General features: G+C 39.0%; 1 protein-coding gene across 2 annotated transcripts in view; it reads left to right on the top strand.

Moving 5' to 3' along the window:
- TPH2 (tryptophan hydroxylase 2) overlaps positions 1-11,206 on the top strand; it is a 224,742-nt gene that overhangs the window by 1,972 nt on the left and 211,564 nt on the right. The window contains exons 2-4 of one of the 2 annotated variants that reach the window (XM_006882567.1): positions 2,136-2,288; positions 6,236-6,421; positions 6,531-6,629. In XM_006882567.1, coding sequence (XP_006882629.1) covers positions 2,136-2,288; positions 6,236-6,421; positions 6,531-6,629 — 438 coding nt within the window. Of the gene's footprint in view, positions 1-2,124; positions 2,289-6,235; positions 6,422-6,530; positions 6,630-11,206 lie in introns of both variants that reach the window. The other variant, XM_006882568.1, reaches the window with a different exon arrangement.

Genomic DNA, 11,206 nt, shown 5'->3' with positions numbered 1-11,206 from the left:
TTCTTTCCTTTCTACAACCACTTTTCAGCCATCAGATGTGGGTACAGATGGCTTTATTCACATTGACAATATGGACCTAATTGCAGAAAGTGATGTCATCAATTTTATGATAGTGCATATCTTGCTATATTTCAGCATAAAAATGGATATTTTTGGTTTTAAAATTCAATGTAAAAAAAAAAACCAAGAAGAAGGACAACTAATAAAATAAAATATGTATGGGAGTTCAAGAGTGGGAAGGGGTGGGAGCAGAGGGGTAAGGATGGGTAGTGGAAATCCCAGTTTGGTGGGTGTAGGGAGGGGGTGAAGGAAGTGGGAAAGATTCAGTAGAGGCCTGAAAAGATGGGGTAATGATGAGCATAGTCCAATGGTGATTAATTTATAAAACACAATGTATGGGAATGATTGTTTGAACCATAATGTCAATGAAGTAAAAGTATGTGTGGGAAATATGCATAGAAATAAACTTACATAAAAAACTTAATATAAGCTAATATTATTGCTATGAAAAATGTATTTGGCCCATTTTTTTATGTTTTATAATTTTTAAAGATTCCTTATGATCAACCAGGCTAGCCAATCAAATTTTATATTATAAAATAAACCTGGAAAAAAATGATTCTTAAATGATAGCTTTATATTTTATGAAATAGTCATATATATGTGATTTTTGTTGTTGTTATGTGCTGTCAAATCACCTGCAATTCATAGCTCTGAATCCTGCCCTGTCCTGATCCAGTCTCACTAACTCCGACACACTTACCCCCATTGCCTTTGTTACTGTATAAATCTAGCTCATCTGAGGTCTTCCTCTCCTGCAAGTATCATATATGTGTGTGTATATTATATATGTGTGTAATAGAGAGAGATGGACAATGACTAGGGGTGATAGAAGGAGAATTAATGCCTTTGATCTATTGTCTGCTAGGAGAACAAACAGGTTTGTCTTGGAGAGGGTGAAACCAGGCTGCTCTTTGGAGGAAAGGATTCTGAAGCTTTGTCTAACATACTTTGGACATGTTGCAAGGAGAGACCAGTCCTTGGAGAGGGATGTCATGCTTGGGAGGGGGGCGGGACAGCACAGGAGAGGAAGACCTGTGATAAGATGGACTGACTCAGTGACTGGGTTAATGGGGGTAGGTGTGTCAGAGACAACAAGATTGACATCGGATAGAGCAGGGTTTAGGGTTGTTGTATATAGGGTCACTATGAGTTGCAGGCTACTCGACGGCACATAACAACAATTAAGAGAAGCAAGCAAAACAAATACAAGCTCCCTTTCTAGTAATTTCAAACTTTTATGATATCAGATTGTTGTTATTGTTGTTGTTATGTGCTATTGAGTTGAGAATGACTCATAACAACCCTATGAACAAAAGGCCTGAACTCTGTTCTATAGCCATTGTCGTTTCTCTAAGTTCATAGAGTTTCCTGAGGCGTGTTGTTTAGGAGGTGGATGCCACTCCTGCTTCCCAAAATGATATCTGATAGAGCACTGCAGATTAGTGTCTCAGAGTAAACTGTTAGATGCCATTGAACCGAACATGACTTATAGCAACCCTATGAACAATAGAACCATGTCCTATGCTGCCCTACCCTCACCATCTTAGATATGTTCCAGTCCATCATTAATAGTCTCTGTGCCAAATCATCTTGTTGAAAGTTTTTCTCCCTTTCACTAACCCTACACCTTTTCCAGCTTGAGGTGTTTTTCAAAGGGCTAGCCCTTCATGATGACATGCCTAAAGTAGGTGAGATGAAATGCCACTGTCTTTACCTCTTAAAGAACACCCTGGCTGCACTTCCTTCAAGATAGACTTTTGGTTATTTTGGCAACTGTGGCGTATTTGTATTCAGTGTCTTTTCCAACACGAAAATTCAATGTCCTTGATTCTCTTTTTGTCATCCTTATTCAGTGTCCAAATTGTAGAAGCATTGAAAGCAATTGAAACTACTATGGTTTGAATCAGGTCACGGTATGTGAAATTAGAGTAACTTAGATCAATATTTATGATTGAAAGTTGTGAATGACATAGAAACTTCACTTTGAATTGCTGGGGAATGTCTGAAATAAAATATAATTATGAAAGACTCTGGAGTTTTAACTAATATCCCCCCTCCCTTCTTTCTGGAAGTTAAATAAATCTAGCTCTGGCAAAAATGAAGACAAGAAAAGCAGCAAGGGGAACAGCAGAAGTGACACTGCCACTGAAAGCGGGAAGACAGCAGTCATATTCTCCTTGAAAAACGAAGTTGGTGGATTGGTAAAAGCGCTCAGACTCTTTCAGGTGAATGTAAAATATCATTCTATAACTTTAAAAGTGGCTGTGTGCTTGGTTACAAACTTGTCATCTGTTATGAAACATTACTGAATCAATTTCTGGATAATGTGTTGAAAGGTTCAAAGAAGCCAAACTTCATGAGGCTTTACAAGAAGAGTTTGCCTGCTGAACAATGAAGTAAGCAGATTCATGTGAACTATGATTTATTAATTCAGAGTTAGGCTATTAGGAACGTTGCAGACTCAAGCCAGGCGAGGAAGTCAGTAATTCAAAGATATGAGCCTAACATCTGAAATTGCAAACACAATGGGAGCCAAATAGGGTTTCTTTTAAATATCAAGAGCTTGCAGCCTGATTTGATTTGTTAAAATTTGCATGGTGTACCATGTCCTACGAGAATGTTTACTGAATAAAGTGAGATACATGAATGTAGGCATTGGTACTACCAAGCCTTGTTGTTTTGCATTTTTAAAAATAACTCCTTATACATGATAGAACTAGTTATTCCTTGATATTATAGATAGGCAGTAGTCTTTTCTCTGGCCCAAATCACTGAGTTGAACCTCAAGAGCGAGTCTGATTGGGGATGGGACTGGAACAGTTCAGAAAAGCTATGTCCCTCTTGCCAGGATATATCACATGACTCCCTAACCTTTAGCAAACACCTTCCCATACCGGAGCATTTTCCTTGGAGACACTGGCTGCTGATTTGAGCTGAGTTAGTTTAGCTCTTTGAGGTACCTGGGGTCGTTGGTGGAGTAGAGAGAAGTTCTGAAACACTATTGGAAGATTTAGACCTATGTTTCAGCTTGGTTTTCACTAACTTCTTCTCAAGTTCATTTTCTTCATTTGCAAAAGAGCAGTAACTTGAACCTAATAGGGCTGTTGTGATGAAATAATATGAGTGAATGTATAGTGTACAAATAAGAGATATGGTGCTGTCTCTGTGATCAACACAGAGGGCAGAGAGTAACAATCTGGCTTAGTGCATTTCCGTGTTCTTTCTTGACCTTGAATGCAAGAGTCAGGCCCCTTAAATAGAAGTAATGGGAATCCAGAGAAATGCTTTACACCTAATTTTGTCATCTAGGGCTGTCTCCATACAGTGCCCAAAGGCAGGGCAATTCTATTTGACAGCTAGGAAAAAAAATTCCCTGGGGAAATTATCAGCCATAGACTACAGTTTCATGCTGTCCTTATCTGGTCATGGGGCCTTAGCTAAACCACTTAACCCATCTGGACCTCGATTCCTTCGTTTAAAGATGTCTAATCCACTCCAATCAAAGAATATTAAAAGTCCAGCATGGCACAATATATAAAACGTCTGTTGAATCTCAAACTTAACATTTGTTTTATTTTTATTATCAGCCATGTTGGAAAATAAGGTGCTTTTGCAAAGGTTATTGAAAACATGGAAATAAGAGACAGTTGCCTGGTCACAACATTTGTTTCTTTATATAAGAGAAGATGCTGTTATTTTTTTCTGGTGTTATTCTGGCATTGGAAACTACCTGTCTCATTCCTATGCTGGAGATTCTGAGAGCATCCAGGTTATAATGGGAATTGTGCTGATAAATCAGAACGTACCATCTGGAGTGAAGAGGAAGTGATGGAAGTGGCGTGGGGGAGAGCAGAGAACTTAGTCTTGAAATAAGGAGGTGGAAAGAAAAAGTATATCACCTGAGACGTTTCATTTTAAGTACTAAGTTACTGTTCTGCCTCTTACATCTTATTATAGGGCACTTCATACCCAGATTTCCTGGTAAGGCAATGGCTGCAATAAAACAGCCTTAGATGGAGCGACCTTGGAGTTTGCTGAAGGAGGATGGGAACTAAGTGGCCCCATGCAGAGGTCGGCACCTTTGTTTTGCCTCTTACCTTACTGAGTGGGGCAAATGATTTGTGTTCTTCTAGTAACTGAAAGGTTGACAGGTCAAACATACGATATATCCAGTGAAGAAAGTCTTGGCAATCTATTTCCATAAATTCATAGCTAGTGAAAACTTTATTGAGCTTAATTCTGTACGCATACATACGGGATATCCATGAGTCAGAATCAGCTTGAAGGCAGTGGGCTAGTTGTCCCTTTCCCCAAGTCAGCATTTCTTTGCTATTTGATTTCAAGATAATGTTTTTAAAGATATTCTTGCTTCATTTGCTTTTATTACAATGTGGGCTACAGTCTGACCAGTGATTTGTAGTAAATTTCAATCCTTTTTCAAACCACCGTTGAATATTTACCTGTCATCTGTTCCATGTACTTATTTTTTCAATTATTTTAAACTTTCATTTACTTCAAAAGCAAATATTTTATTACTAGAAAAAGAATATATGTTATTATTGTTTTACCCCATTGAGTCAGAACTGACTCCTAAGTGACAGTCTAGTAGGTTTTCAGAGGCAGTAAATAGCATGGGAGGAGAATACCCATCTTTTTCCTGTGGAGAAGTTGTTGTATTTGAACTGTGCCTTTGGGTTTGCAGCATGATTCCTTGCTACTAGGCACACACATGCACACACATCCACACCCACGCCCCTCCCCCCACACCTTTTGCAACCCTGTAGAACATTCACCTCCACCACCAGGGGATGAAGCCTACTCTGAGAAGTACAATGTTTACAATCAATACATAGAATACATTTTATGTCTCTCAATATAAGGAGCTCTGGTGGCCTAGTGGTGAGGAGTTGCACTGCCAGGCCATAGTCAATCAGTTAAAATCCACTCACTGGTCTGCAGGAGAAAGATGGACAATCTCCTGCAGTGTAATGTATAGCATCTGAAAACCTGCTGGAAGGTCAGCTATGAGTCTGACTCAATGGCGCATGACAACCACCACCACCACCACCATATACCTTTATCTGCCTGTCTGTCTATCTATAGATATGGAACTCTTCTGGCATAGTCTGTAAGATGGTGTGCTGCCCACCCAAAGGCTGTGTCTTTCTAGTTGTTCGAATCAACCAACAGCTCTGAGGTTGAAAGATGGTCAGTCTCTTCTCTTGCAATTTACAGCCTCCAAAAACCCAGTTACGGAGAGTCAGTTATGAGTTGATTTCAACTATAGGCAATGAGTGAGTGATATATAGAGACAGACAGAGATAGAGAAGATAAAGGTAGTACTTGTTAAGTCTAGGGATCTCTCTCTCTCTTGTGACATATTTAGAGATATGTCACTCACTACAGAGAGAGAGAGATCAATCTAGAGATCTTTTTCTAGATAGAGCTACCTATCTTATCTATTATCTATCTATCTATCTATCTATCTATCTATCTATCTATCTATCTATCTCTCTATCTCATGTATTTGATATTTAGGAGTTCCTGGGTAGCACGGATGGTTAAATATTTGACTACTAACTAAAACCACAGTCAAACCCACTGCCATATAGTCCACTCTAATACACAGCTACTTCCATCACATTTGTTCTGTGGAGCAATTGGCAGGTTCAAACCAACAACCAAAAGGTAATGCCCTATTCCAATAAGGTTCCTTTTGACAGAAAGCTAAGTGGTTTGAACCCACTAGGAGGCACTTAGGAAGACAGACCTATCAAGCTACTTTCAAAAGGTCACAGCTTGAAAACACTGTGGAACAACGATTCTACTCTGTAACTGAGTTTACTATTGACTCAACGCTAACTGGTTTGATTATATATATATATAATATAACTATATAACTATGCATATTTTTACATTTTTAATATAAATCTTTATGTACATAAATACATATTTTATGCATTTAATGAGACATAAATACGTAGGTTGCTTATAAATAAAAAGGATAGTTGGAAACATTTCCACTTTGAGTCAATTAAAGAACAAGGACCTTGTGTTTTTCTTTGTCATGGGCACTTAAACCTTTCGCTTCACAGCTGACCAGGAACTATCCGTGGTACCGTTTTCCCCATGCCCTGCAGTTGAGTTAGAGATGTTGCTTCTGTTTCTGCAGGAAAAACATGTCAACATGGTCCATATTGAGTCCAGGAAATCTCGGAGAAGAAGTTCCGAGGTTGAAATCTTCGTGGACTGTGAGTGCAGTAAGACGGAATTCAATGAGCTCATTCAGTCACTGAAATTCCAAACCACAATTGTGACACTTAATCCGCCCGAAAACATCTGGACAGAAGAAGGCAAGGCCGGTTTCTGCTTGTCTCGGGTGATTTTGCAATCTGACAAGGGTTGCAAGCGGGAAAAACAATCCGTGAGCTAATAGTTTTGAACATGCACCGTATTTTCCTGCAGAGCTGGACGATGTGCCCTGGTTCCCCCGGAAGATCTCTGAGTTGGACAAATGTTCTCACAGAGTTCTCATGTACGGTTCCGAGCTTGATGCCGATCACCCGGTAAGTGCTGGGTGGAAGACTGCCACGCCTTCTTCCTGAGCTCCGCCCTTGTGCCCAGTGCTGTGTGCCATGTTCTTTGCTGCATTGATTTCTTGTGGAGCAGTTTTGTTCTTTATTCTGGATGGCTGAGAGCAGACTTGCAAATGATAAAGCTTCCGCACACACATGCTTGGCTAGAAATAGGGTGGAAGGATGGCATTTCCACATAACATTTATTTTTACAAGAGTTGGATAGAGGAGGAGATTCTAAACCTTGGAGAATATTTCTGTAGAATTAGACAGCCTGCAATATACTCGCAGATTGTGACCCTTGGATATACGATGAGCTGAGATTGATCACACCTTTGGGAAACTAGGGAGGACTAGGCATTATGGGGGCTTGGTGAGAGAACAAAATTCTCCTTGCTAATTCCTTTCCTTAAATGGATGTAGTTAGGTGTAGAATAATGTGGTTGGACTTCAGTCTCAATGGAAAGGTAGCATGTTTTAGAATAAGGCTATGATGAAAGACACATCTCTTCCCACATCTACCCTGCATCTGTCTACCACTGTCTCTCCTATACTTCAATAAAAATGACCACCTTTAAAGAAATATGATACTTAGGTAAGCATTTCCCATTATTTCCCCTCTTTACATCAGCTTTTATTGGACACAAGAGGCCTGGAACTTCTTCACAGTCAGAATGAAGTACAGTTAACAGTTTGGGAGAAGTAAGCAGTACTCTCATTCATTATACACATTTTTCTTTTTTTAAACTTCCCAGTGCTCCTTGTCTAAAAATAGAGGAAAGGAAAAATATTAAATAAAAATAAAGAAAGGAAAACCAAATCAGCTCGCTCATACCTATCAGGGGAGCTCTGGCGGCCTAGCAGTGGGAGTTGTGCTACTGATTCAAAGGTGTTGCCTCTCTGGCTGCTTTCCTTCTGTGTTTGAGGGAGAAAGATGAACAAACTTTCTGTGTGATTTACAGCCTCTGAAAGCCCACTGAAGGGTCAGTTATGAGTCAGTTCAGACTTGATGGCAATAAGCTGAGTTAATCATTTGAAGGTAACAGTTATATTTTATTTCAGTAGGGAAAAATCTGGGGATTTGACTGCATGATCTACTCCAAGCTTATTCTTTATTCCTTGCTGTTCAGTCAATTGTGGCTCATAGCAATAGGACAGAGTAAAACTGCCCCACAGGGATTCCAAGGTCATTCAAGGGAGCAGACTGACTGGGTCCAAACCTCTGATCTTTTGCTTAGCAGCTGAGTGGTTTTGCAATGACTTTCAAAGTGTGGGCTCATGACCAAATAGATCAACATAACCAGGAAACTGTTTTGTTTTGTTTTTTGTTTTTTGGTTTGTTTTTTTTTAGTGTGTGTGTATGTGTCCGTAGAACCTTTCGTATCTGGATCTCTTCCTATAGGGACATTTTGAATCTACATGCTGAACACCAATTCAACCATTCCTCCTTATACATCTCTGTAACCTCTTGTATAATCATTCTCATCTTCCTTTTCTGAGTTGTGGTTTCTCATTGACATAATTGGGAATTTGTTTCAAGAAGTCATGATTTTATACTTAAGTTTGAGGACCTGTATTTCAAAGGAGATTCTGGTAACTCAGACAAAATAAAGTTATTCAGATAAGTCATTTGCTATAATATACTTTTTAAGCCAATAGTCAAAGAGATCCAATTCAATGACTTATTTTTGAGAAGCTGAATTTCCCAACAGCCACTACGTACATAGCTTGAAATTTCAGAATATTTCAGTAATTCATATGCAAAACTCCTTAGAGGAACATTAGAAAAATATTCCACAGGATCATTTATAACTATCCATTTGTTAGTGTTCCTCCTCCTCTCAGCCCCAGAGGAGTTAGAATTAACACTGACTCCTGATTTAAGAGCTTACCTGTGTGAGCACCATACAGGCACCAGCTGTTAACTTGCAGGATGTCCTTGGACAAGTCACTCTACTTCTAGACTTCAAGTTCTTCACATAAAAAAATTAAAATAAAATGTTTATTGACCTCAAAGGGGTGTTTTGAAAAGACTCAGTTAATAAAACAACTGGAAAGCAATTTGGCAAGAATAAATGCTTAATTCCAGAGCACAAGTGTTGTATTAAATCATCCACATCCAGGCCTGGATGGGAAAGGATTTGGAAACACCTGCTGTTTTCAAATGCTCCCCTTCGTCTAGTTTGAAAATTACTCAACTGGAGGAAGAGGTTCAGCCATTTTAATGGAAAGACCACAGGGATCACTGACCTTGCTATGAGAAAATGTGTTCTGATAGCCAGCACAAATTTTCCTGTGCTTCATTTTAATCCATTACTCTTAATTACGCCCACCTATGATACTTTCTCTTATTTTCTGTGCAGCCACTTGAAATAATTGCAAGTACTTAGCACTACCATACTTCAGTGATTTTTTTAACACACATTCTTCTTTGTAAGCACTCCAAATGTTCATTATGCAGAAGTTTAATATTGTTAAGTTGGTGTTCCTCTACACTATTATTTGATGAAGCTGGAAAAAGAGGCTATGCACTTTTAATGCCAGTGGGCCCCATATCATAGCAGAGCTTAGGAAGAGCGTAGAATATAAGAATTAGCCTTTATTGGTGTCTGCTGTGGAGTTGGCCTCCTAATTCATGGGGGCTCCATGGACAACCCATTATAACCAAATGGTAGGTAAAAGACGGTATCTTGAAGCTCTTTCTAAAACTGAGGAATCAGAATTTGCAGGAAAAGGGCCTGGGATCTCCCTTTATAAGGCTGTGGGGTTGGCAAAGAGGAATAAATATATTATGGACTGCCAGAGAACCCACAGGAGAAAGATGGGTAGTCTCCTCCCATGTGTTAACTGTTTCTGAAAACCTGCCAGAGGGTTAGCTAATTGTTGGTTCTGACGGGACAGTACTCAACAACAACATCAAGAAGCCAGAAGAACAAACCAACCAACCTGTTTTGAAGGAAGTGCAAGTAGAGTGCTTTTTAGAGGCAAGGGATGGTGAAATTTCATCTAACTTACTTTGGGTATATTTTCAGGAGGAATCAATCAGTCTTTGGAGAGAGACATCATTCTGGAAAAGGTAGAGTGCCAATTAAAAAACCATCAACTAGATAGATTGACACAGTGACTACCACAATAGGCTTAAGGCTGACAGAGACTGCAAGATGGTACAGGATAGAGCAAGTTTCAGATGTGTTGTTCATAGGGTCACTATGAGTAATATTAGATTTGATAGTATCAACAATAACAACAAAACCAGAAATTTCTGATAAGCTCTGAAGTTTGAGTACTAATATCCTAGCTAAATTCTAACTAAATAACTGTAAATTCTAACTCCTAGTTTCTCGTTTAAATCATCTGGAGTGAGGAGAGTCTTGCTCCAGAGCATTAAAATCAGAAGACTCTCTGGGAAGGTGTGCAGGTTTGGAATATTATTTGAAGTGTCCCAGGTGATTTGATATGCTACTGTTGTTGCTGTTGTTCTTAGGTGTCAGCAAGTTGAGGACAACTTGTAGGGACCCTGTGAACAACAAATCCGAACGTTGCCGTGTACTGCACCCTCCTTATGGTCCTGATATGCCTGCTGTTACAAACTCTGTGCTGATTCTTCTTGTTGAGGGCTGAGTGATTTGGGATAATTACGTAAGTGCCAATGTAAATGTAGCTGAGCACTTGGGGTGAAGGTTAGATTTTCTTTTTTTCTTTTTTTATTAAATCAGACAGAGTAGGCTTGTAGATATTTCCTTGGACACTTAGTGCTGTCAGCTTTAGAAAGCAAATATATTAGATGTCTAATATATTTGAATTTTGATACTCCTTTATTGAGATTTTAATGAAAGGTTATAGATAATTTGGATTTCAATTCATTTATACTTGTACATTTACCTCCTTGCTTCCCCTCCCCTCCTTTGGCTTTTCTCTTTGGGGAAAAAAAGAAATTCTTTCCTTGTTATACAGTCCTCCACCCCTAGTTCACTTTACTATTCAGTTCTTATTCTGGACTCTTGTCATGCCAATAATACCTAATCATATATTCCTTTTATACAGTTCTCTCCCTCATCTGTTTCAATGTCATTATTTATGTACATTATTTATACCCTCTTTCTTAGTTTTCTCCCATACCCCATGTCAGTCCTGTTTATTGTAACAATGGCATTATGCAGTATTTGTCCTTTTGTGACTGAGATATGTCACTCAGCATAAATTGAGTGAATATATCATAGCTTCTCTATCCATCCATTTGTTGTTGGGCACTTGGGTTGTTTCCAAACTCTTTGCTATTGTGAACAAAGCAGAAATAAACATGGGTGTGCATATATCTGCTTGGATGTCAGCTATGGTCTCTTCAGGGTATATTCCCAGTAGTGGAATTGCTGGGTAAAATGGTATTTCTATGTCCAACTTTTTGAGAAAATGCCATACTGCCTTCCATAGTGGATGTACCATTTTACACTGCACCAACAGTTAATCAGGGTTGCAGTTTCTCCACAACCATGCCAGCATTTGTTGCTTGCTGCTCTGTTGAATTTTGCTATTCTTACTGGCGTGAGATGATATCTCATAGTTGTTTT

The sequence above is a fragment of the Elephantulus edwardii genome, unplaced genomic scaffold (genome assembly GCF_000299155.1).
Source record: "Elephantulus edwardii isolate Elephantulus edwardi_28Jun2011 unplaced genomic scaffold, EleEdw1.0 scaffold00021, whole genome shotgun sequence".
Lineage (NCBI taxonomy): Eukaryota > Metazoa > Chordata > Mammalia > Macroscelidea > Macroscelididae > Elephantulus > Elephantulus edwardii.
Note: the sequence above shows the minus strand (reverse complement) of the source record. Positions and strands in the feature narration are given on the sequence as shown.